The 27927-nt window shown below is 42.3% G+C and overlaps 1 protein-coding gene across 1 annotated transcript in view; it reads right to left on the bottom strand.

Annotated features, from left to right (window-relative positions):
* Nucleotides 1-27927, bottom strand: part of LOC143930663 (alpha-2-macroglobulin-like protein 1) — a 177732-nt gene that overhangs the window by 105964 nt on the left and 43841 nt on the right. Inside the window, exons 12-16 of the mRNA XM_077455162.1 lie at nt 14070-14306; nt 9940-10012; nt 7302-7447; nt 2361-2516; nt 1079-1207 (exon numbers count right to left, since the gene is read on the bottom strand). Of these exons, the coding sequence (XP_077311288.1) occupies nt 1079-1207; nt 2361-2516; nt 7302-7447; nt 9940-10012; nt 14070-14306 (741 nt within the window). The remainder of the gene's footprint in view (nt 1-1078; nt 1208-2360; nt 2517-7301; nt 7448-9939; nt 10013-14069; nt 14307-27927) is intronic.

Raw genomic sequence — 27927 nt, 5'->3', positions numbered from 1 at the left:
ATTTGAATAGCAATGTGGTGTGACTCCTATCCGAATCTCATGTGGTTTCCTGCTCTGCAAGAGAGGAGAGGGAGGGGGAGAGAGTGGGGCCAAGCCGCCAATAGTTTAGCAATATTTATTCAATAAAAGGGCTAAAATTAAACAATATTTCACCCACAGATATCCCTGATGACAGTCATAAAACAAGCTCAGTGTGGAGCCTCCAGTCCAAAGTTCAGTCCCCACTAGAACCGCTGGAGAAGATGCTGTGAATTCAAATCAAAGTCACATTTTAAATGCCAAATCACACCTTCATCTGCCTTGATTTGCCACAGCACCCTGGACATCTGACAGCTCATTAGACAGATTGAGTCTCCCGTGGCATATATCCAGATACCTGGTATATCACGATACCTGGTACGGATATTTATCATGCCTCAGAGAGAGTCATTCAGAAGGTGGCTGGGGATGTGACAAAAATCTTTAGGAGGCCTGAGTAGTGAGTGTGTTCTTTCCTCTCTAGGGAGGGTTCCAGTTCTCTTGGGGATGCTGCCTAGGAGAGAGTTACTGAGGCAAGAGATTTCCATCTGGGCCACAGTGGGAACTGGGCCTAGAGGAGATTGCTAATAGACATTTTGCAAGGGCACTGTCCTGAAGTCCTATTCTGGAGAAGGATCTTTAATTTCCCTACTGAGGATCTAACTGTGGATTCTGTGTGACAGACAACTCTTGGGACATTGTGAGTAAGACCTGGTTTGGTATTGTAGTGTGTGCTACTCCTGTAAAGATTTTCTACTAAAAAAATCTGTTCTCTCATTGATTGTTATTAACATTTTGGAGAATCCTGTGACCCCAAACCCCTCTCCTGTACTAGTTATTCAGCAATAGATTTTAAACTGAGCCTGGATTGTTAGAGTGCATGGAACTGTGCCTGTGACTGGAAGCAAGGGAGATCCGGGTATATTCTCAGCGGCTCTCCAGGGGTGGGCACTACACATGAAATTTATATACATAAAATTAACATATACTGTACGCAGCATAAATTACAGATGAACCTTTATAATTCAAGTGAAAAAAATGCATGTGTTTAAATACATACCTCAAACAGGAATGAAGTATCAAACACAGGTCCCCAACTACGGACGGCTGTCTGATTTTCAGGGCATTGGTGATCTTCATGTTCAAAACCACCCCTATAAAATCCATAGGGCCTTGATAGACTGCGTTGCTGAAGTAACAAAGCAGATTATACATATAAGTACTTGCATTTCCAGTTAAAAAGTAAACTCAGAAAAGAAACTTCTGTTAGGATCCAGGAAATACTGCTAAAGGATAAGAGAGATTCTGGTGTTTTCAGATAAATGAGTGCATGAATAAATAGATATGTGTTTATTCATAGGCCTGATTTTTTTTTCCCTTTGAAATAGTCCCAGGCAACTGATAATCTTCAGGCAACTGATAATCTTCAGGCAACTGATGATCTTACAGTAGCTCCCACATGAAAAGCTTTCATCCTAAACAAAGATGGGCAGTTTTGGGGGCCAACAAGAAGCTATCAGAGGACACTCAATAAGACATTGATAGGTACATGCCAAACTGGATGATGGCTTTCTTTATAATCCAGTAGAAGCTGTAGGTTAGTGTTGAAAAGCATAAGCATTATCAACTACATCCACCCCAACAAATACACTTTGCCCGTTACCCAACCAGATAAAAGTACTGCGGGGTTGTGATTGGAAGGTCACACCTTTTGTTGACTTTAAATCATATTTGTCCATCAATATTTTCAAACTGACAGCAAACAGTTGACAATAACAAATCAGTGCCAGCCACAGAACTGAGGATACCCAACGAGCTAAATGTAATCTACAAGCTGTCTACTAACATAGAAATCCACCCACTACCTGCTCTTAATCACAAGCAGAGTGGACCTGATAGGGAACTAGTGTCTCTGAATCCCCATCAGGCTCTGCCCACTCCTCTACAAAACTCCTATCTGTGTGACGGCTGCAGAACAAAAAATGAGCTCAGTTGCAGATTCTTTGTGTACAAGCTGGTCTCAGTGCGCCTATGCATGTGGTGCTTGCCCCAAATGAATGCAGCTGTTTCAACAGGTATATCAATCGGTCACCTCCACTGACATTTTTCATGCAGCATGAGGCACAATGGAATTCTAAAGAGTGTTATAGACATCCTTTATGAATTCTCCAGATTGTCACTAAGACCTTTTTGCACTCCAAATCTACAAGATATCCTGTGCTATTTCCAGAGGCCCTCTCTCAGCTCCTTCAATGTAGCATTTAATTGATCGGTAGCCACTTATCTAGTAAGAGCTACAACTGTGGGACTCACATACAGGCCAAACATAGATTTACACTTACAACTTGAGCTGCAAATGAGACATCATCATGTGGATATTGAAGCAAGTATCCTTTATCCACAGAGCGCACACTGCATAGTGACCCAGCCTCTGCCGACACGTCCAGATTCACCTTCCCTCCAGGATGAACTTGTTCTTCAGAGAATTTAAGCTGAACCTGAATAAAGAAAATTGCATAAAAAAGTTGCAGAACAGAAGTCTACATTTTCTGAATTCCCCTCCACTGGTGAGAAGTATTACATCACCAGCTTAAAACCTCCTTTTTTGTGCAGAGTATTGAAATCATGGGCTGGAAGCTTCTTGTATACAGCAACACACCTTTACGTTTGTGGAGGATATCTTTATCATGGCATATCTTTATCATGGCTTTACATCATGTGGACAGAAACAGGAACAAAGAGCATACAACTACATACACTAAGACCCCTTTCACACTGGGACATTTGTCAGTCACTTTTGGGCAAAAAAAAAAAAAAGCACCCGCAAAGCGCCTGAAAAACACCTCCCCTGCAGCCCTAATGTGAGAGTTCGAGTGCTTTCACACTGGGGTGGTGCACTTGCAGGACGTTAGAAAGTGCTGCAAGCAGCATCTTTGGGGCTGTGGAGGAGCGGTGTACATAGTAAGTTGAATGAAGACACCAGTCCATCCAGTTCAACCCGAGTGTGGGTGCGTGTCTATAATTGTCCCTATCCCTGTACATTGTGTCTCATTAAGATGCTCATCTATTATATAATTATTTATTTAAGGTACCCATATAGCACCATTAATTTACACAGCGCTCCACACATATATTGCACACTCACATCGGCCCCTACCCTCAAGGAGCTCACAATCCAAGGTCCCCAACTCACATTCATATACTAGGGCCAATTTTAGACAGAAGCCAATTAACCTACCAGCATATGTCTTTGGAGTGTGGAAGGAAACCAGAGTACCCAGAGGAAACCCACGCAGGCACAGGGAGAACATGCAAACTCCAGGCAGGTAGTGTCCTGGTTGGGATTCGAACCAGCAACCCTTCTTACTGCTAGGTGAGAGTGCAACCCACTACATCATTGTGCCGACCATTGAAATCAATGGGCAGTGCTGCCAAAGGGCCCCACTAGAGGCTTAAAAGCCCCCATAAAATGACAGTAAAGCGCCGCTAAAACTAGTGGCACTTTACCGCTAATGCGGCTGCCAGCTAGTGTGAAAGGGCTCTTAGCCCTTGTACACACGGTCGGAGAATCCGTCGGAATGTGTCCTATCGGACCGTGTTGTCGGAAAATCCGACTGTGTGTGGTATGCATCGGACTCATTCCGTCGGAATATCCGTCGGACCCAATTTTCCAACTTGTTGGAAATATTTTCCGACCATCTGGTTCGATCGGACATACTCCGATCATGTGTAGAGAATTTTGATCGGACCAAGTGTCACGCATGCTCAGATCAAATTCCTACATCAAAGCTATTGGCTACTAGCCTGAACGTAGTCCCATCGTAACGAAATTACGTCATCACGTTCTGAATGATCGGATTTTTCGACAACTTAGTCCGACCGTGTGTATGCAACAGTTTCGGACAAGATCTGACGGACAAAATCCGACGGATTTGGTTGTCGAAATCTCCGACCGTGTGTACAGGGACTTAGAGAGATAACACTTCCTCTAAATACATTAACATAGATACACACTACAGTGCCACCTGCTCAATCCATGGGTATAATGCATACACTATATGTACAGTATAGATCACAGTACTATTACATGTTGTTCTTCCAACACCTTTGACATGCACTAAGAAGTGAATTTTGAAGTGAAAAAAACACACTAAACAATCTTTCACTAATTGCAAAAACTTTATACATTAATTTACAGGCATATATGGGCAAAACAGGCTTTACACTATGGTTGCATCTTATGATTTTTTTTATGCTAATATACAAAGGGTGACTGTCGCCATTGGGATGTGAAGATTTTTATTTTGGAGAAATTAGTTGTCACAAATTTACTGATTCTATCTTTAGAGAATTTTTCACCAGGCAGAAATGCTCACTTTTGGTCAGACAGATGCTTAGACAAAATCTTTTTTTTTTTTTTATAATATTCGGCAGGGAGGGGGGATATTTAAGGTAATCAATTTATTTTCATCTATGGGTCAATTCATAAGTATGATTATATTAAATATTAAAAATGCACGCAAGATGCACAAAAAACTTTAACCCAGGATTAATATATTTTTTTCAACTGAATCAGAAAAATGTGTGAAAACATTTATAAATTAACTCCTATTCTTTGTATTCTCTTTTTTGTAAAAAGAAAAATAATAGAGATTAATATTGGGACAATTTGTTTGGTACAAGAACAGATCTAGTTGAAAGATGCTTCTGTAACCCTCGGAAACTATTTAACACCCGCTGCACCCTTATTAAACCCATTAAAAAAACACTTTAATTTCACCTTTCCTGTTGACTCCAATGTATTTTGCCAAAATTTTATCTAAATCTCTTTAATTTCATAAAAAAAAAAAAAAAAAAAGGAAATGAGACCTCATAATTTGGCCAAATTCACCACTAATAATTGAGATAATTCAGTATTTGCTTTACAGTCATCTATAAACCATATTATGCCTTCAGTGCTAAAACCACCAAAGATGCAGAGAATGTAGTCACAGCCAGGTATTTGAAGGTACAGGAGACCCAATTGGCTGCCCTCATTTTTATTACTGGGGAGAACCTATTGGGGTCCTTTCACACAGGCTTTCTGCCCAGGGGAACTCCATTTTGCTCAGCGGGGGATCACTCCACTGATCCCCACTGAGCAGGCGGATGACAGGTCCATTTCCACTTACTGTGTTGAGACCAATCTGTCAGAGCCCTGCTCTCCTTTATGGGATATCGGATAAAAACGGACCACCTGTCCATTTTCATCCAATCCGATCCTGCAAGTGAATGGCGGGTCCAATCAGGTCTGCCTGAAAAATTGTCAGGCAGACCTGATTGGAGCGTCCGTATGAAAGGGGTCTTATTGGTAATGATGTGTTTTTTATGACAACCCCTTGTATAAATGCAGCACCATGGCTCTAAATGAATGTGTGTTACGATAATACTGGGAAAGAATTATAACTTAATTGCTGCTGGGATGTGAAAATCCCTTCAGTGTGACTGTCCCAACAGGTCAAAGGAATATTCCTGTATAGTTACTTTAAAGCTTAAAAAATATATGTACACCTAAAACTTTTATTTCTGTTTTGAATAGAGTAAGGTAGGGTTAAATTCACTGCCTGTTTATTTTTTGATGTCTGTGTTACATTAGGAAGATTTCTCTTCACTTATGGAGACAGAACGGGAAGAGAACATCTACAAGGTGGGGGAATTCCTCTCTTACACCTTGGTTTCAAGAACAAACAGATTTCCCCCCTATTTCTCTTGAGTTGTCTCTGGGGATAACTATACATTTTTGGCTTTCCCATCTTTTCCTATTTATATGACAATAGCTAACAGGACAAATCAAGAGATGAAGTCTCTCCGATGGGGTCACAGACAGCACTAAAAACATGACAGGAATTCTAACCCTTCCACCGCAAATGTAATGAAAAATGTGGGCTATACATACACTTTAAGTATTGTAATAATGGAAACAAATGATATTAATGCACATGGGACATGTGAACAATATGTTTTGTACAACAAAGCTTTGAAAGGACTTTGATGTGAGGAAAATTACAGTGTCTACAGCCAGTCTGCAGTAAACATGGCTAGAACAAGGCAGATATTCAACTGCCCCCTCACACCTGGCCAGCATGGTGTCTGAAGGTTGATGAATTGGATGGACATTCTGTGTGATAACCTACTGAGGTTGAAAGTTGAGCCTGGGAGAGGAACAAACTTTTTATGACCTTTGGTTCAACTGTCTTCAAAGGATGTGATTACCAACACCACCCCTCACCCATTCTGGGTTGTGGACCTCAAGTCTGCATAAAAAAGGACCCGGGCCTGAGAGAATGCGTGTGTGTTAGACCTGTAAGACCCCTTTTCTTCCCATTACCCTATCTTCCCTCTTCTGATTTATAACTGTAATGTATACAATTGATATCCATATCGTAACTAAATCCAACCCTTAGTCTAAGAATTAGTTGTCTCTTTATCGGAAGCCAGACACCCCAAACAAAGCACATTTTACAAGTATCTTTTTGGAATGTAACCATGCTGACATTGCAAGTTACAAATTCTGCATAATGAAAATCTGTATTACCATTTTTGCATGATCCATACTATTTTTGGTAATTCTGTTACTTTATTTAGAATTCCTCTATCACATGTTCCAGGAAAGGACTGCAGGAAGGTCTTAATCCTTTCACATAAAGAAAAATATAAAATATCTGATGCTAGGTCAAATCTTAACTGAGGTGGTTTCAAAATACATCAGTGACTATAATGCATACCATGCTATCCCAGAGAAACCAGTTGGTTTAAAAATACATGAAAAAAATAAAAATAAACATTTTTTGTAGAGAATGTGTGGTGTATCTGCAGGGCAGGTGCTACCACTAGGCAAACTATTCAGCCACCTAGGGTGCACTGCTGCCTAGGGTGCCCGGGCCACTGGTGTTCCTACTCTCTCCTCTCTGCAGCAAGCAACTAAGTCAACATCAGCAGGCAGCCACCGCTCGATTTGCACATAGTGTGAGAGGTGCAGAGCTGGCAGAGGACTGTCGGTGTCCCAACTCCCAAATGAATGGAAGTAAGCAAACATTCATTGATGGACGCTGGTGAGGCTGCATTTGATGGGTGCTTTATTAAAAAGGTGGAGTATACAAGGGCAGGGCAAAGGGGGTGGAGCCAAGGAGAGGGCAAAATGAGGTTTCACCTAGGAGGTCAAAAATCCTTGCACCAGCCCTGTGTATCTGACACAGTTACAGTATATGCCTTTTATTGCATTAAATATGACAATTTTTACTCACCTTGTTGGCAAAGCATGCAGAGACTTCAAAAAAGGTGATGCCGCTGAGGGTTTCGCCTTTTGGCAGAAGAGTATAGACAGACAACATAAAATGTGGGGATAATTTGGCATCTAGATGAACCTTTATAGGGAAAGATCCTTTGAGAGCTAGAGAGAAAACATACATATTGTAAATTAGGGAAAATGGTTAACATCTAGTTACATCTCATAAGAGGAGACAAAATACTACATAGGGGACAGAATAATAATAATAATAATAATAATAATAAAAAAGAATGATACTTCTTCTTTAACCACTTCAGCCCCAGAAGAATTGGCCCCTCAATGACCAGAGCACTTTTTACAATTTGGCACTGTGCTGCTTTAACTGGCAATTGCGCGGTCATGCAATGCTGTACCCAAAGGAAATTTGCGTCCTTATTTTCCCACAAATAGAGCTTTCTTTTGATGGTATTTGATTCCCTCTGCGATTTGTATTTTTTGCAATATAAAATGGAAGACGACCGAATAAAAAAAAAAATAATAATTATATTTTCTAATTTTTGTTATAAAATAAATCCTACTAAATTTTAGTCATACATTTAGGCCAAAATGTATTCAGCCACGTCTTTGGTTAAAAAAATGTCAATAAGCGTATATTTATTGGTTTGCGCAAAAGTTATAGTGTCTACAAACTAGGGTACATTTTCTGGAATTTATGCAGCTTTTAGTTTATGACTGCCTGTCTCATTTCTTGAGGTGCTAAAATGACAGGGCAGTACAAGCCCACCCCCAAAATGACCGCATTTTGCATAGTAGACACCTCAAGGTAATTTCTGAGAGGCATGTTGAGCCCATTGAATATTTATTTTTTTGTCACAAGTCATTGAAAAATGCCAAAAAAATAAAACTAACACAAAGTTGTCCCTAAATGATATATTGCTCATACATGCAATGGTTATATGTGAAATTAAACTCCAAAATACATTCTGCTGCTTCTCCTGAGTACGTGAATACCACATGTGTGAGACTTTTTGGCAGTCTGCCGCTGCTGTCTACAGGTTTGTATTCTGAGCCTGAATCTGATAGATGGGTGACTTCCTCTTCACCCTCATCTGTCATGCTCAGAAACGTGTAGGCCTCTTCACTAGTGTACCTTCGATTGGACATTGTGGCCTCTAAATTTACTGGTAAACTAGAGTGACTCACAGGAAAAAAAAAAAGAGCACCTGTCAGCGACTGCTTCAATCGCTACCAAAAAACTGTTAGCGTTCGCAGGGATCAGACCTGACTCTGTGAACACTGCAGTTATGTGTTTAGTGTTTTGTAAGTGACAGTAATCGATTGATACTGCACTTGGGTGGGCTGGGCAGAGGGGCTAAATGCAGGTGCTAGTAGGTATCTGGGCTGATCCCGCTAACGCTGCATTTATGGGAACCCTAAACTATTGGGGACGCTAATATAGTTCTGATCAGATCAAAGATATCGATTTGTTCAGACACTATACTACTAAGGGAGGTGTATGGTGCGTGAGTGGGTGTTATTGCTACTGGCACTAATCTGACACTGCCTGGGGCGACACAGTCCCTAACTGATTTACCCAGCGGGTGATCAGGAGGTTAAAACTTTTATTAGGTAAAATACTGCAGATGCCCTGATGCTAATAAAAAATAAACTAACCAGCGTCACCCGTGACCCTAATACGGTGATTACTGGTGATGGAGGGATATGGGGGTTAAACCTTTATTAGGGGGGTTTGGGGGGGTCCCTAGACCTATCTGGGCCTACTGCTAAGTACCCTAACACTGATTGTCACAAATGACACCGGTACAGTGATCAAAGAAAAATATGAACACTGCACTGGGTGACACTGTGACAGGGAGTGAAGGGTTTAACTGGGGGAGGGGGGGGGGCAATCGGGGGGTGACAAGTGTACCTACGTGTACTGGTGTTAGTGTAGTGTTGGTGCAACATACTGTGAGATGTCTTTTTTCTCCTCTCTCTGGAATGAAAAGAGTTCCACAAGGTCAGATTACATCACTTCCCCTGCCTGTGATTACACTTACACAGGCAGGGGAAGGACTTCATTCGCCAGAAACGATCACCAGGTCCAGGCCAGAAATCATTGGCCTGGGCCTGGAGACTGATTGGTTCTGAAGCAAATCCGATCATCGCTGCCGACGTAGAGTAACGTTGCTTCAGCCAGCCGCACCAACCTGCCGCAGTACAACCGCAGTGTCTGGTCCGGAACTGGTTAAAAACAGTCATGGCTTTGTTCAGGTTTCCGGCCAGCCAGCAGACGCTCCTCAGGTCTCACCCGATGGTTCGGGTCTTCCTGTGGAATGGGAGAGCCAGAACGAGCAATAGAAGGCGGCAGGGGGGGGGGGGGGGGGCGTCCCCTCCCACTGCTTGTTATAACAGCTGTGCGGCTGATTAGCCGACCATCGGCTCTAAAAACCGGTACCGGTGACCCCGGTACAGCCTCTTGAGCAAAATCACGTACAGGTGGCTAATCTAAGGGCTGCATAAGTCTAAAATAATGTTTTGCTCTTAAATTAAACCAAAGTTGCTCTATCCATTTATTCCATGCTAAGGGCCATTTATAATATAAAGGACTAAATTCAATCCTGTTTATTTTATATCTTAGCTGCTATACCTACTTGAACCGCTTGATTGCTCTGTGATATCCACTTTATGTTCTTCATGAGAATAAAGTCCATCTTCGTTGCTTGTCTATAAAACAGGATAGAAAATAATATTAGTATTATCAATAGATAACAGGATTACTGTCCTCATTTTTTTTTTGTAAAAGTTGAAAAAAGTGAAGTAACATTTTATATGCTCAGCTTAATGAAGACACAATGTCCATGCTGTAGCTAATGCTGAAAAGATTGTGTCATGGCAAGTCAAAAAGAGAGATTATTCATAAAAATTGATTTTATTGACAAAAAACTTTGGACATGGGTTATACAATACAAAAGTTTAAAACATGAGCTCCGGTTTACATGATACGAGACAACTTGGATTGGATAGCAGATTGAACAGTAAATGGTATCATAAACCATTTGTTTTGGGGTTTTCAGCCTTATCAGACTCTTGATAGGCGTCATTCTATGCTATAGATTGTGTCATGGTTTCCCATGTTGCTCAGTGGTAAGCATTTATAGCGGGAGTAAACCCAGTTTCAAAAAACACTTAAATTCCCGGCATGCCGGAAATACCAACGTTCGCATTGGTTGTGCTCTCAACCAATCTTTCAAACCATCCAATAGCTGGTGTCATAACTGATCACATGTGCAGCATTATGGCAGTTGAAGAATGATTAGAGGCCAAGATGGTGGCTTCCTTGACTGAAAACAATAGAAGGGTTTACTTCCACTTTAACAAGGAGAACTGACTTTTCTTGTTGGATCTATTTAAAACTGAATGCCAGACAAGCAGCTGACCTGATATTATGGAGACTATGCTCAAGTCTGCAGACCAGGACAGAGAACATGGAAGTTGGGGATCCATTAATAAATATATTTTGTTTTCTGTAATTTCTGTAACTGGCTGCCTGAAAACACATTGAGATGGAAGATGGACAGGTTGTTTAGCTAATTGTTTGAAGTGAGATCTATTTGTCCTTTCTAGTCATTACCCAAGCAAGTTTCAATATAGCAATCAGACATAGGGGTTGATGTACCTAAGACAAATAGGCTGTACACTTTGCATTTGCTTTTAAAACAGGGAGATGCTCACACCTGTAATAGTGGAGGCGAGTGTCCACTGTCCAGCGTCTACAGCATCCCAGAAACCATCCAGGATGGGAATGTACACAAAGAGGAGAGTATTTTAGCTTTCCTTCAGCCCTGGTTCACATTGGAGCAAATTGGCATGTCAAATCGGTGGCAATTGCACAGATGTCTCTGAAATCACCCCTGAAGTCGGGGATGAAATTGTGCGAGTTCAGCTGAACTTGCACAATTTCATTCCCGCTGTCAGTGTGAACCTGGGCTTAAGGTGACAGAAAATGGCCTACAGGTGCGGCAACTTCAGTAATCAATACTTTTAAACATGCATCAGTTTGTTTTACCCATGGGGGACCCTTGTCTGAAAAGGTGTGCCAAAGGTTAACATAGCCTTTAACCCTTTCCATGACATGGATGTAAGGCATACAGAGAGACAGAATATTTTATTTGTCAAGATTCGCAAAAAACAAAGCAGTTGCTGTATAATACATAAACCGCTCATAAACAGAAGTATAAAAACTGGTGACTCACATGTAAAACGCTGCCGCAGTCCACGACCATGGCGGCGGGACGTCACACAATTAAACACGCCCTAGATCACCAGTTTTTATACTTCTGTTTATGAGCGGTTTATGTATTATACAACGGCTGCCTTGTTGTGAATCTTGACAAATAAAATAATGTACTACACCAGGGATAGTGAATTAAAATTCAAGGAGGTCCAGTCACTAAAAAAATTTATGGCTGAGGTCCGAATCTCAAGTCTGTGCCATTAACGATTGTATGTACCTTTCTTCCTTTTTTTGGTGCAGGCCGCGCTCTCTGGTGCTTTTCTTACGGTTTCCTCCACACGCTCTGGTAATGTAAATGTACCCAAAAGTGTTTCCCCTTACATAAGTTAGCCCTACCAGAGTAATTCATTACACTGGGTGTCCCCAGACTACCCCCATAAACCAGTTGCCACCGTCAGGGTACCCCCTTATATCAGGTATTCCTATCAGGTTTCTTCATAAGATGGCTCCCTTACATCTGGCGCCTCCCATCAGTGTGCCCCCTTACATTATTTGTCCCCATCAGAGTGTCCCCTTACAGTAGGTGTCAACATTAGAGTGCCCCTTTACATCCGGTGTCTCCATCCAAGTGTTCCTTTACATTAGGTGTGCCCATCAGAATGCCCCTTTACATTAGGTGTTCCCATCACAGTGCCACCTTACATCAGGTGTCCCCATCAGAGTCGGACCAAAGTAGTGCAGGGAGCATTTTTAAAGTTGGAGCGACTTGTGTCGGACCAGTTAAGATGGCTCTCATAGGGAAACATTGATTTTTACATGTGATTCGACATGAGTTCCCAATGTCGGTGCGTTTGTTGCACCAGTGTGAACCCAACCTAAGGCCCCCTCCCTCCTGAACTGTACCAGGCCACATGCCCTCCCCACGTTGATGAGGACAATGGCCTCTTCCCAACAACCCTGGCCGTAAGTTGTCGGGGTCTGTGGGTGGGGGGCTTATCAGAATCTGGAAGCCCCTTTTAACAAGGGGGCCCCCAGATCCCGGCCCCACACCCTATGTGAATAAGTATGTGGTACATTGTACCCCTACCCATTCACCTGAAAAAAAGTGTCAAAAATAAAACAGCACACAGGATATTAAAGTAATTTATTAAGGCAGCCCTGCCTCCTCCACTGTTGTCTTCTGCCTCTGTCGGTGCTTCTCCCCTCTCTGGTTCTGGTTCACCATCTGACAGGTCACATGCCATGCATTGCAATGGAACCTTTCTAATAGGAGTGATTCAAAAAGGTTCCTGTACTACTTTGTGGTGACTGTGGAGCGGCTTGCATTGACTTCTATACGAGTTGTTTTGTAAGCCATGTTGAAGTCGTGCTGTACGGGGTGGCTTCAGAGTTGGACAAGAGTCGGGCGATGCCTCCCCTGTGTGAACCAGCACTTATAGACTTACACTATGGACTTTTGTTTACGTAATATTGGATATTATTTTGGTTATTTTAGGAAAAATTATTCATTTTTTTCTTTGTTTTTTTTATTCCAAAAGACTAACATTGGCTGTCTGTGTGCAGCTCCAGCTGCATAAACAAACCACCCATTATTATGTACAGGCCACAGCACCCATGTGATGGAGCCCCAAGACCTCAATTACATACTGTGCACATTGCTGATCAGAGGAGTCACAAGTGTTTGCGTACAGCCACAGGCAACACCAGCATGTGAAAGTCAATGACAGGCTAAGAGATACTGCAGCTGTACAAATGTAATTTCCCATCCTGGATGCAAATTGTGCTTCTCATAAATCCCTATATGCACGTAACCCAGGGCCATCTTGATTGGACCCTGGGCAAAATTTTTCTTGCCAGTGGACTTTGCCAGAATTCTGTACGTTTTGCTGTGTTTGATTGTATGCATTTTTAGCGAAAATATCACTTTGATAAACATTTACACAACTATCGTGGAACCGAACAAAACCAGTGGCCCCTTCTTTGTATTCTACCAGTACTTTGCTTTCAGAAAATGTATAGTTTGGTTTACAAACCAAAAGTTGTAATGGAAAATAAAAAATAAAGGAAATTCACAAAAAATGGTCTGGCCATATTTGGGCAGCATGGTAGTGTAGTGGTTAGCACTTTCACCTAGCAGCAAAAAGGGTCACTGGTTCAAATGACAACCATGACACCATTTGCCTGGAGTTTGCATGTTCTCACTGTGCCTGTGTGGGTTTCCTCTGGGTACTCCAGTTTCCTCCCACACTCTAAAGACATGCTAAATTGGCCCTAGTATATGTATGAATGTGTGTTAGGGACCTTAGTTTGTAAGCACCTTGAGGGTAGGGACTGATTTCAATGTACACTGTACAATGTATATGTAAAGCGCTGCATAAATTTACAGCGCTGTACAAGTACCTGAAATAAATACATTTCAGTACGGCTGTTTAGATGAAAACCGACATGCACAGAAGGTTCACCAGTCTCCGTACATGGATATACTTTTTTCAACTGTATAAAAGGATATCTTTACATTCGAAATGCTACAAGAAAAATGAAACTTACAAAGTAGAAGAATGAGATGTGGTCTGTTTTACTATCCAACTGATCCTTATTGATGTAATAATCCACATTCACTGATAGATCAGAGTCACATGGCAGTTCGTCTCTTCCTCTAGTTTCCAAATTCAGGAAGCTTTGACTTTCTGAGTAGTGAGGTTGAACCATTACCATAGCATCTGAAAACATTGGGTGTCCGAGATTCTGGTCAGCATCAACATCTTCTTTCGTTAGAAATACTGCCTATGATAGGAAATAAATGGATTTAGACTTTGAATCAGTAACCAGGGTAAAGTATTTGAAATGTTTATCAGACCTGGGAACTTTCTGGCATTTTCCCAATGATGGAAGACAATCAATATGATTTACACATCATGTATGGTCAGTCATTTGTCACTTTTTCAATCAGAGGTGGCTTAACAGAATAGGTGACATGAGGCCAGGGAGGAGAGAACTAGGACAGTAAAAGGTCTGTACTCTCTCCCAGCAATAATAATGTTAATAATCTGCATACTTGGACACGGGGCAGTGACCTGTGATTTTTAGTAGGGATGAGCGAATCCAATTCCTCCAGAATGACATCCTCCCATCAAGGCATTTTTATATTTACATAACTCAAGAGGCAGCCTACTGCTTATATTCAGGAAGTTATGTATGTACCCTGCTGACGTCTCTCAGCAGCCATGATCTGCCTGCATTGCACAGAGAATCAGAGAGGCCCAGCGATAACATCGCCACTAATTTAAAAGCAGACAATATACAAATGAAGAGCTATTGAAACATGTAAACCAGTTACCCTACTTCCATTACATCCTTCTCCTATTTGTTGTGCATCGGGGAAAATCTGTGCTGGCCATGTCCCTTAGACACAGCCAATCACAGCGGCCATTTACTACGCGATCGGTGTGATCATGTAGAAAAAGAAAAAAAATCTTAATTTTGCAAAGAATTGTGGAAAAAAATTACAACTTCAAAAAACTCACCATGCCTCTTACTAAACACACTGGAATGTCTACTTTCCAAAAAGGGGTCATTTGGGGGTCAGTTGTACTTTCCTGGCTCAAGAAATGAGAGAGGCTGCTAGAACATCAGATGTGATCAATGTTTTATGATTTGCATCATAGCTTGTAGACACTATAACTTTCACACAGAGCAAATAGCCACCAATTTGGGTTATTTTTACCAAAGATATGTATCAGTATAAATTGTTGCCAAAATTTATGAAGAAAAATTACTAATTTGCAAAATGTTATCACAGAAACTAAGAAAAATTCTTTTTTTTTCAAACTTTTCAGTCTTTTTTCATTTATAGCGCAAAAAATAAAAAACCCAGAGGTGATCAAATACCACCAAAATAAAGCTTGTATTAAAAAAAAATCATTTGGGTACAATGTTGCATGACTGAGTAATTGTCATTCAAAGCGTGAGAGCACTGAAATCTGAAAATTGGTCCTGGCAGGAGGGGGGTTTAAGTGCCCAATAAGCAAGTGGTTAAAAACCTTTACAGGTTACCGTTTTACAGTTACACAGGAGGTCTGGAGATAGAATTCATTTCTCTCACTGTGACGTTTGCGGTGATACCTCACATTCGTGGTGCAATCACAATTTACATATGCATGCAGGACCGATGCATGCATTTGCATATGCACATGAGCATGAGAGGACATGTTTTTTTTGTCACTTTTATTGCTATCCAAGGGATAAACAGCATTCCTTGCTATAGCATAGGCCACGACAGTTCCTATTTATGGAAAGATCTGGGGGTGTTTTAGACCCCAGATCTCTCCTCTGGCCTCCAATGCAGCCCATCAGACACAGATCGATCTGATCAGCTGCTTCACTGGCTAATGGCCAGGTAAACAAAAAAGCAAAAGTCCTTGTCGCTTCCGGTTTCTGAAGTCACAGAAGGAAGAACATCATAAGTTCCTCTCACTGTGTCCCAGGCAACATAAGTTCCTCTCACTGTGTCCCAGGAAATGGATGCTGCCAGTTGCATCCTTATCAGGCTCACTGACCGCTCCAGAGAGCCTGGTAAAGGCGGTGGGGGGGGGGATAGGACACCGGGGCCCCCTTCCACCACCAGTAAAAGTCTTCCAGTCGCTTCATAGTCACCTAGGATTACTTATACTGTGAAGGGAATCACCAGCTCTAAAAAATGATCTTTGTCATCAATGCAGCTGCAGCGGTTATCAAGAGATCCCCCTTATTGTCCAGCAACGTACAGGTATGTTGCTGGACGGGAAGCAGTTAAAGCTTTTTCCCATTTTACCTGCATACCGCTCAATCATCAAAGATTCTGTGTGATTGTTTGAGGCTTTAAACACATTACTACCACTGTATGTCTAAAAATGAAGTGGTAGATCGTTATTTACCCAGTGCAAAATAATTCAAATGGCAGTGGAGTATGAAATATATCTTACTTCAGACTCCTAATTGTATCATCCAGGTGACGTCATGCAAAAACAAAAAGTATGTGGGTGGGACTTTATATATGCCATCAAGAGTCAAACAATGAAAAAAGGAATGGTTAAAAGTAGAAAAATGTTATTACAATTCATATATAAAATACTCATGGGCAAATACCGTCATTATTAAAAACAGTTAACCGCGTGTCACATGTAGCAATCAAGGATGATACAGATCAATCACATCATAGTATCACATATGATGGACAAGATAACCCAAGTCAGTCTTCATGTTTTGCGGGCCATCCTGCTTCATGATTGACAAAGTTATTGAGTCAAAGGTATAGTAACTTGCTTTTGAGGACAGTTTTTGATGATGTAATGTTTTTTTTAAACATCCTCTTTTGGATGTTGTCCCTATATGATTGTATTTTCTCTTCCCAGTACAAGTTACTGTATCTGTGACTGAATAACTTTGTGAATACGATACATACAGACCTGGTGAAGTGGAGAGGCCCACACAGCTTGGATTATCTCTTGACCATCATGTGTAACATTTTGTTGTGATTGATCTGTACCATCTTTGACGGCAACAAAGATATTTTTATATATGAATTGTAATACATTCATTCTGCTTTTAACCAGTCCTTTTTTGGTTATTTGTCTCCCAATGGCATATAAAAAATCCAATTAAAAATAGTGCAAATAAAGTGCCTTGCTAAGAATAATTGATATAAGGTTACAGCTAATAATAGCATACGAGAGGGTAATAATGAAACCCTCATTTGTATAATATAGCAATATATACAAGTGAACATAAAATGGTGAAAAACAATGGTGAAAAAAAGTCCATAAAACAAAGTCCAGCAATCATCAAAGAATGGTCTCCTCTGTGCTCCGTTATAGATGAAAGGCAGGTGTAGGACACTGTAATGCTGAACCAGATTGGCAGCAAAGGGAAACAATAATTCACAAGCCAGAAAGATTATTAAATCTGTTCACCGGATAACAATGACCACTAAATCATAGGTGGTCTGAACCACACAGGGATTTAAGGTTTCCCGCCAATCATAAATAGATCAGGTTGTTCCAACAGTACTCAAAGGTAAAAACAGGAGAAGCACTTTCATAGTGCTGAATAACAATCATCAAAAGTCCAAAACTACAGACATGTTACAGTTCACAAAATACATGCTTCGCAAAGAGCTCTCCAAGACAGGTCACTCCAAGTTCGATGACAAATATGAAAACTACACAGGCTGGAAATCCACCTTCAAAGCCACCATCAGTGAACTGAATGTCACAACTACAGAAGAACTAGATCTGCTTATCAGGTGTCTAGGTTCTCAACCAGCTAAATGTATCAAAAGACTCAAAACTATGCACACTGACAACTCTGCCACAGGGACTAATGCTGCTTGGGACAGACGAGGGTGTAGGTTCAGCAGCGCAGAAGCCATTGGAGATGCTTTATTTGAAAGATTAAAAACCCTCCTAAAAATATCTAGCAGAGACATTTTAAAGTTTCAAGACCTGAATGACCTTCTTGGAGCTTCAACTCACCAAAGCTTATACCAAACTACACTGACTGAGTTACCTAGATACCGCACCTGGGGTTAACCCAATAGTCTCCAATTTACTTTATGGTATACATAAAGTAGTTACTTGGGCATCACTTTGATCAAGGTACAAGGAAAAAACAAAGCCCCCCTCCCCCCTGAATCCCTTCCCCCCTTTGATGAGTTCATTAGGAGAATTGCAGATACTAAGGAAGATCAAGTATCTCCTTTGGAGAATCCAACCCTCAGTGCACCTTCTTCAAAGCCTGCAAGCGCTAGCATTTCACATAGAGACTGCAGAGATGCAGTGTCTATGGAAAGGACTGATATTCTGCCCACACCTACTGTTCCTGAAAATTGATCAGAATTGATCAGAACTAGAAAATCAAGAACCCAAATCGCCAATGTCACATACATAACACCTGAAGTATATCAGCTTCATAAAGAAATCCTTGCAAGTATACAAAGAGCTTTTTTTTTTTTTTTAAAAAAAAGGGTTTTCTCCAAATGCTGTGCTTCCACAGAACACCATACCAAAAACTGTAAGGGCACAGAATGTGACAGTGATGATCACGTGCAAGTGATTCACTTATTTCTAGACAGTCCCACTCTGTCTACAGGCAATCCTCCTGAGGCAAAGCATGGTGGGGAAAGCACACACCAAACAGTTCCTCATGAATCCAGTTTTCTCTACTTGTACAGATGTCTGTGGAGAAGGACAAATCCTGTGACAATATATGGTTAGTTTCTAGCAAGGGTCAACCAGAGAACGCTGTAAGACTATATGCCTTTCAATATGATCATAATAAACAGGTCTCTTGCAAGAGTATAATCTTTCTTTCTAAAAGCTTTTTCACCAGTTAAACATAAAAGAAGATGCCTTACCATACATCCTGGATACCTCTGCTGGCATTAAAGAAATTTCAGGCATGAGAGCCATTGGTCTAGTAGTAGCTCCCTTGAATATGGCAGTGTAGAAATACCATTGCCCATTCTCATTAAATGCAACCAGATTCCACCCAACAGAGAGGTAACCCCTACTCCTGCAGCTGCATCTCACCACTACTTTCACTTGAGGGGCATAGTTGACTACATACCAGATTTTGACAGAAATGCTGATATTATTCTAAATTAAATATTCATCTGTTATGATCTGCACAAGTTTTGGATTAAAAAGCTTTCTACTCACAAGGCCTTTGCTCAATGGTCATCTACCGGGCCTAACAACCTTCTCTAAAGCCAACGATCCTGCCCAAGGTACTTTTAGACCCTTTTCGGAACAGACTAAACAGTACTCCCTCACACCATCACAGGTGTTTCACTATCATCAGCTAACCAGCTACCTCAGATCCTGCTTCAGCCCATGCCAAAACCCTGGTCAGTGCTCTTTTATTGATGCTCTAATAGATCGGGAACAGTACTCCATATCAGACATATACTCCAACCTCCTCACCCATCAGGCTTCAAAATACCACATTGTTCCCTTCAAACCCTGGATCTCTATCCTTGGCAACCAAGATGCACCGGGAAAAGATCCTTGCGGGGTATCAAAAATTTGAAATACATTGATAAGTCTTAGCAATTACTTCTACCTAAGGACCCTTTGTTATGCCTTTTCAGCTGTGATACCTCGCAGGCTTCCTCATCAATGCCTACCTGTGACTCTCCTCCTCAATGGATCCATATCTGCCTTCTGACAGCATGCGGGGCAATAATGCAAGCTTGAATCCACCCTTCCCTGCCTCAAATTGCATTGGTAAAACAAGAACCCTTAACTCTATTTCACATTGATAAATTAGACACTATTGCCCAACATTCTACATCACTGAAACTCTTTATTGCAAGATGGCATTGCTTCATGCAACACTCTCTCTCTCCAAAAGAAATCTCCTTCTTACCATACATCACGGGACACAGAGCCATAGTAGTTACTATGTGGGATATAGGCCACCTTCAGGTGATGGGCACTGGCATGCCCCAAGATAAAAAGTGCACTCCCTATATAACCCCTCCCACTACTGGGAGTATCTCAGTTTTTTTGCCAGTGTCCAAGGTGTTGGTCGCGAGTGTAGATGTGCTGTGCTTAGCTCCTCTGGAGCAATCCATGCTGGGGCTAGCTATGCAGCTGGATCCAAAGTGTTGTTTAGGCCGAATTGAATGGTACCTGGGCCCGTATCTGAAGAAACAAGGCTTTGCGTAAAACGCTTCTCTTTTTAGAGAGTTGGACCCCGAGATCCAGTACTTTTGGTAGTAAGGCCATAAAGTTTTACTTGCAGTGGTGCTATTACAAGTCCTGGATTGTGGTTTTCCTTGAGGATCCCCGGAAGGTTTAACCCGAACCCACCGTGAAGGGTGAGGATTGGGTCTGTTGGTTTTACCACAGAAAACCATGCGGCGGGAAAGGTAAGTGGAGTTTTTCTAAGGAATTTTTGAATTTTCTTATGAATATTTCCTTTAAATTAGTAAATATTGTCATGCCTATGTGTCCCCACTGGGGGCTGTATAGAGCACATACCGTCTCACACTTCCTCCAGAGAGCTCATGCGTCCGGAGCAGAAGCAGCTTCCATTTCCTCCAGCAGCAGACCCCCAGTAAGTCTGGGGGGTTTCCTCCCCACCAGATGCCCCCACCTGTGCTATTTGCTTCCCCTCTTCAAGAGGAAGAAGCACTAAAAAAAAGAAACAAGTGGTATGCCGCGCTACCCGGCAGCTTCCAGGCTCTCCACACCATTTTCTCCCCACTCTATAAGATTCCATAGGATCAGAGGTCCGCGCTTGCATGGGAAAACTCTGTTTGAAAGAGAGGAGGGGTGTGGGGGTTTGCACGGCGTTGGCATCCTTCAACACCCAGCGCAGGAAAGAGTTTTTAAAAGCACAAATACTATTTCTGCAAGCTGCGGAGGGACACAGGAGCAAGAGGCATGGAAGAAGTTGGTGACACAAGCATTCGTTTGACACATTTACTATTGCATCAGGCTGAGCATTAATAGCAGCGGCAGTGGCTGACTATTGCTCAAGCAATGGATGCAATTTCTTCTGGTAGTACCTCTGCTTTATGCATCAGGCTATATTCAGAAGGAGGGAGGGTTAAAAACAAAACAAAAAAGGAGCTAAAAGGGTCTCCCTCAAGATCTCGAAATCCTACTGATGTCAAATGGCATCCTCCCCTGAGAGGGGGTGGCTGTTCAGAGTGAGCATCGGGGCCATGAAATGTTTGCAACTGTTTTCAACACTGCAGCCCCTGTTCATTTTTACTCTTTCAATAGCCATGGTAGGTTTTTAAAATAAGTTTTTAATCACATTCCTGAGTGGTTAATCGCATCCCAGTATGGTCAAGATGTGACAGGTTCTCTTCCATTTTCCTAAGACCCTCAGACTGAGGAGCTAGGGGCAGGAGAAGATGATTCCCTCAGGGGACCGTGGTGAGGCTGATGACTCATCTCCTGAGGTGTCAATTGCGGGAGAGTCAGCTTTCACAATCTGTAAGATTGCTGGTACAATGTCTTGCTGAATGATCCACTCCACATTTATTTACCTTTAACTGAGTGTTTGGGTTCACTAAAGCCTCCTCAAGCCGTGCATGCTTTTTTTCCTGTCCATTCTTTGATGGGGAAAAAAAAATTGTATCTGGGGGATCACCCAGATAAGCATCATTTTCCATTCTAAAAGTTTTCACACTTTATCCTATGGTAGAGAAAATTCACTAAGCGGGGTATAAGAGCAATTAACACTACTATATCCTTTGTGAATAAGTTTGACTTGTCCAGCAGACATTACTCAAATACTTAGGGATCCAATGGATAAAAGGTTGGAATTCCTACTAAAAAAGCAAGAAAAAAAAAACACACTTTTTACTCTGGCAGGTTGAGTGTCTCAGCCTGCACTGATAGTAATTGGTTAATCATTGAGAAACCAGTTTTAATAGGTGTGTTTAGGCTAGATTCACACCTATGCAGTTTTAGTGCTTTTTGCAGATTTGCAGTATAGTCCATTTAACATGGTTTCCTATGGAACACATTTTGTAGTGCAAGTCTGCAAAATGCAAAAAGCACTAAAACTGCATAGGTGTGAATCCAGCCTTAAGGTTATCCTGCTCAGCAGGTCCAGGAGGCCGCTTTATGGTTGCTATGACAAATTGCATTGCTAAGCGTCATGCAAGAAGCTCCTGGCTAGTCTTCCCTTTTGCGGTAAGACAACTATCTGGGGATATTTTGAATATATCCAAAGAATTTCTAGCAAAAGAAAGATACCCCTTTTAAGTGAAGGAGTTAATGTGTTTTTTGTTTCAAAGCTCCTTCTTCTGTGACGGGGGCATCAGCCACCAGGCAGTCACAATGGCCTCAGCCATCAGGTGCAAAGATTAATCCTCAGGGGTAACCCCAGGGACAAAATTCTTGAGGGAGGAAGCCTACAAGATACTATAGCCTCCTTATGAGGAGGTGCTCCTGCTTGCTCAATATGAGAGAATTCTTATACAGTTCTCAGGGATCTGGCAAACTGGAGTTCCAAGAGGTTTCGTCTCATTGTTTTCTCAAAAGTATTCATGGTGGCCCCACGTAAGAGCAGAGATTGGGATTTGGTTAAATCCAAATGGACATTCTAGACCTCAAAAATTTAAAATTCAATTGCTGAATATAATCTCCCCCCGTTTTGCATGAAGATGCATATCTCCATATGCCTATTTCCTCTCTCACTAGTAATATTTTCTTTCAAAGTGGAAAGTCCTCTTTTTCAGTGTGTAGCTCTGCTTTCTGATCCAGCTACTACACCTCGAGTACAAGGTTCTGGCTCCTTTTCTAGCCAGATTGAGGGCTCAAGGTATATCGATTATGGTTTACCTAGTCGATCTGTTCTTGTTGGACCAGTCGGTACCCGCTTACACCAAAAGCGTGGTCACTACATTTGACTACCTGGAATATCTAGGTCAGATTCTCAACCTATCTTCTCTAACCACTTGCTTACTGAGTACTTAAGGGTACTTACTGATGAGGTGGCACTGGTGGACACTGATAGGCACAGTTAAGGCGGCACTAATAGACACAGATATGGTGGCACCGATAGGCACAGATAAGGCAGTACTGATGGGCACAGATAAGGCGGCACTGATGGACAAAGATGGCACTAATGGGCGGCACTGATGGGCACAGATATGTGGCACTTAGGTGTAGCACTGTTGTTGAGGCAGATTGTGGGCACTGATAGGTGGCACTGTGGGCACTGATGGGTGGCACTGTGGGCACTAATGGGTGGCACTGATGGGTGGCACTTTTGCCTATACTTAGGTGGCACTGGCAGGGGGCAGGTGGGCACTGATAAGCCGGCTGTCAGCGCGAGGAGGAAAAATTGCCGATTACCGGCTCTGTTGTCATCAAATGATCAGCTGTCATTGGCTGACAGCTGATCACGTGGTAAGGGGTCGGGATCGACCCCTTACTCCGATCTGTGATCAGGCGAGTCTCAGACTCGCTGATCACAGAGCGCGCCGTTCCTCAATAGACGTAGTGGTTAAAACATGAAGAAAATACTTGGGTCTGATCATAGGTACATCCAGAAGAGGGTATTCATACCCCAGGCTAAGATCAGCGCCATAAAGGACTGATCTAGGTAGTCAAAGCAAGATGTTTTTCTCCTATTCAACTTTGTGTGAGGTTGTCGGGAAAGATGGAGGCTTCATTTGGGGCCATTCTTTATGCCCAATCTCATTCTAGACGGCTGCAATGCAGTATCCTATCAGCTTGAAACAGAGAATTCAAGCTCTATATTCCTTATGTGTCTGACTCCAAAGCCTTCGGCCACATCACCCTGATAGAGATCAATCTTGTCCGATCTTGGAGGCCAAGCAGGGTCAAGCCTGGTTAGTACCCGGATGAAAAACCACCTTGAAATGTCAGATGCTTTAGGCTGAGTGCGCCGGAGCCTCAGTTTATTGTTAACATCCAAAAATCTGCGAAGGGGAAAATCCTTTCAGTTACCTGTGAAATAGTATCAAAATATGCCAACCTTTTTTGTTTAGGTTGGGGGACAGTCCTGAAAGAGGCAGCTGTCCAGGAGAAGTGGCCTAGATCAGAAATGGCCTTTCCATTAACGTTTTAAAAATTCAGGCAGAACATTTGGTTCTGAGGGTCTGAACGTTCAGTTTAAGTTATTGTCCTGCTAGAAGTCAATCCATTTATGCCACAGCGATGGCCTATATTAATCACCAAGGGGGCACAAGAAGTTGTGCGGCCCAGAAGGTGGTGAATCTTATCATATCTTGGGAAGAAAACAATGTATTTTGCCTATCAGCAGTTTTTTATTCTAGAAATAGAAAATTGGCAGGCGGACTACTTGAGTCGCCAACAGTTTTCCCTGGAAGAATGATTCCTTCACCTTGTGTCAAGAACAAAGGATGCGCTAGCATGCAGAACAGATGCCTTGCTATTCCCGTGGACTCGGTTCTCACTGATTTGTGCATTGCCTCCTATTCTGACTGCATCCACAACTTCTTCACAGAAGCAAGCATTCGTTTCTTGTGACCCCCCAGCGGGGTCCAGGAAATCTTGGTATGAAGAGATCGTAGAGATGGCAGTAGGGAACCCATGGACCCTACCTTCACGGGCAGACCTTCTTTCACAAGGTCCGAAGTTCCATCGTACTTCACAAAATGATAAGTTCAACAGTTTGGCTATTCACTCTGAAGTAGCGTGGGCTGTCAGGTTCTGTAGCTTTCTACCTTGGTTTATGCAGAACCAGCCTCCATGGTCATATATAATGGAGTCTGGGAAACATATGTCTCCTGGTGTGAGACCAGGAGCTGCCCCCCCAAGAAATAAGTCCAGGTAGAGTCCTTGATTTCTTTCTGCAGATGGGGTGAGAAAAAAAAGCTTTCTACATTCTGCAAGCTGTCATTTGGATTGAGGCACTGCCTGCCAAGCCACTAGACTATAAGTTAAGCCATTGGTTATAGAAATCATACATTTTGGAGTGTTCATACTGTCCCGTCATTTGTTTTTTAACAGAAAGTAAAGGAATCTTTTTTTTTTCCAAAATGTTTGGTCTTTTTTTCTTTATATAGTGAACATTTTAAAATTAATTACTAAATACCACCAAAATCTATTTGTCTCAAAAAAAGATTAAAACATTGGGTACAATGTTGCATGAACAAGTAATTGTCAGTCAAAATATCACAGCACTGGAAATTGAAACTAGTCTGGTCATGAAGGAGTATTACAGGCTGGTACTTTAGAGGTTAACCACCTTCAGACCGGACCATTTTGCTGGTAAATGACCAGAGGTCTTTTTACAATTTGGCACTGCGCTGCTTTAACTGGTAATTTCGCGGTCATGCAATGTTGTACCCAAACAAAATTTGCGTCCTTTTCTTCCCACAAATAGAGCTTTCTTTTGATGGTATTTGATTGCCTCTGCGATTTTTATTTTTTGCGATATAAACGTAAAAAGACCGCAAATTTTGAAAAAAAATGATATTTTCTACTTTTTGTTATTAGAAAAATCCAATAAACTCAATTTTATTCATACATTTAGGCCAAAATGTATTCAGCCACATGTCTTTGGTAAAAAAAAAGTCAATAATTGTATATTTATTGGTTTGCGCAAAAGTTGTCACATCTACAAACTAAGGTAAGTTTTCTGGAATTTACGCAGCTTTTAGTTTACGACTGCCAATCACATTTCTTGAGGTGCTAAAATGGCAGGGCAGTACAAAACCCCCCCAAATGACCCCATTTTGGAAAGTAGACACCCTAAGGAAATTGATAAGTGGCATGTTGAGCCCATTGAATATTTTATTTTTTTGCCTCAAGCGATTGAATAATGACAAAAAAAACATTTTTTTTTTTTTTTTACACAAAGTTGTCACTAAATGATATATTGCTCACACATGCTATGGGCATATGTGAAATGACACCCCAAAATAAATTCTGCTGCTTCTCCTGAGTACGGGGATACCACATATGTGGGACTTTTTGGGAGCCTAGCCGCGTACGGGGCCCCGAAAACCAAGCACCGCCTTCAGGCTTTCTAAGGGCGTAAATATTTGACTTCACTCCTCACTACCTATTACAGTTTTGAAGGCCATAAAATGCCAAGATGGCACAAAACCCCCACAAATGACCCCATTTTAGAAAGTAGACACCCCAAGCTATTTGCTGAGAGGCATGTTGAGTCCATGGAATATTTTATATTTTGCCACAAGTTGCGGGAAAATTACAAACTTTTTTTTTTTTTTTTTTTTTCACAAAGTTGTCACTAAATGATATATTGCTCACGCATTCCATGGGCATATGTGAAATGACACCCCAAAATAAATTCTGCTGCTTCTCCTGAGTACGGGGATACCACATATGTGGGACTTTTTGGGAGCCTAGCCGCGTACGGGGCCCCCGAAAACCAAGCACCGCCTTCAGGCTTTCTAAGGGCGTTAAAGTTTTGAAGGCCATAAAATGCCAAGATGGCACAAACCCCCCCCAAATGACCCCATTTTGGAAAGTAGACACCCCTAAATTTAGGGGTACACTAGTGAGACTAGGTAATAAATGGCGGGTGCCCTGAAACTATAAAAAAAATAACTAACCAACCAGCGTCACCTGTAACAGTTATATGGTGATCACTGGTGAAAGGGTTAACTAGGGGGCAATCAGGGGGCTTTATGCGGTAGTATATGGGGGTCCCTGGCGCTATAAAAAGCTGCGGCGAACCTAAATACCTACCTGCCTAACTAGCGTCACCTGTGACACTAATACAGTGATCAGAAAAACGATCGCTTATTAGGCTGGGTTCACACTGGAGCGATGCGGGAACGCCACGAATCCGCGGCGGGTTCCCGCATCACATGCCTCCCAGCGGCAGTTCACACTGCCCTATGCGAACTGCTGGGAGTGTCAGTGAAATGTTAATGACACCCCCAGATCAGTTCGCAAATCGCAGTGCGATCTGCAAACTCGGATCGCATGGTGTGAACACCCATGCGATCCGATTCTGCTGCGGACCAAAAAAAGGGTCCTGTGCGAGTTTGCGGCGGGTGTGGCGGGTGCGACACGAATTCAGCCATACTATCTGTATGGCTGAACTCGAATCGCACAGAGATCGGATGTGATTTGCACTGCAGTGCGGTGCGAATCACATCCGTTCTCATAAACCGCTGCAATGTGAACCCAGCCTTAGTGACACTGGCGACGGGGGGTGATCACGGGGTTAAACCTTTATTGGGGGGGTTAGGGGGGTACCTTAGAACTAAAGGGGGCTAACCCTAACTGCCCTAACAGTTATTACAGTCACAAATGACACCCGCCGGGTGATCAGGGGGTTAAACTTTTATTAGGTAATAAATGGCGGGTGCCCTGAAACTATAAAAAAATAACTAACCAACCAGCGTCACCTGTAACAGTTATATGGTGATCACTGGTGAAAGGGTTAACTAGGGGGCAATCAGGGGGCTTTATGCGGTAGTATATGGGGGTCCCTGGCGCTATAAAAAGCTGCGGCGAACCTAAATACCTACCTGCCTAACTAGCGTCACCTGTGACACTAATACAGCGATCAGAAAAACTATCGCTTATTAGGCTGGGTTCACACTGGAGCGATGCGGGAACGCCATGAATCCGCGGCGGGTTCCCGCATCGCATGCCTCCCGGCGGCAGTTCACACTGCCCTATGCGAACTGCTGGGAGTGTCAGTGAAATGTTAATGACACCCCCAGATCAGTTCGCATATCGCAGTGCGATCTGCAAACTCGGATCGCATGGTGTGAACACCCATGCGATCCGATTCTGCTGCGGGCCAAAAAAAGGGTCCCGTGCGAATTTGCGGCGGGTGCGGCGGGTGCGACACGAATTCAGCCATACTATCTGTATGGCTGAACTTGAATCGCACAGAGATCGGATGTGATTTGCACTGCAGTGCG

Source organism: Lithobates pipiens, unplaced genomic scaffold, assembly GCF_037356315.1.
Source record: "Lithobates pipiens isolate NorthernLeopardFrog02 unplaced genomic scaffold, aLitPip1_a1.2 Scaffold_25, whole genome shotgun sequence".
NCBI lineage: Eukaryota > Metazoa > Chordata > Amphibia > Anura > Ranidae > Lithobates > Lithobates pipiens.
The sequence above is the reverse complement of the archived record's forward strand: the minus strand, read 5'-3'. Positions and strand labels throughout refer to the sequence as shown.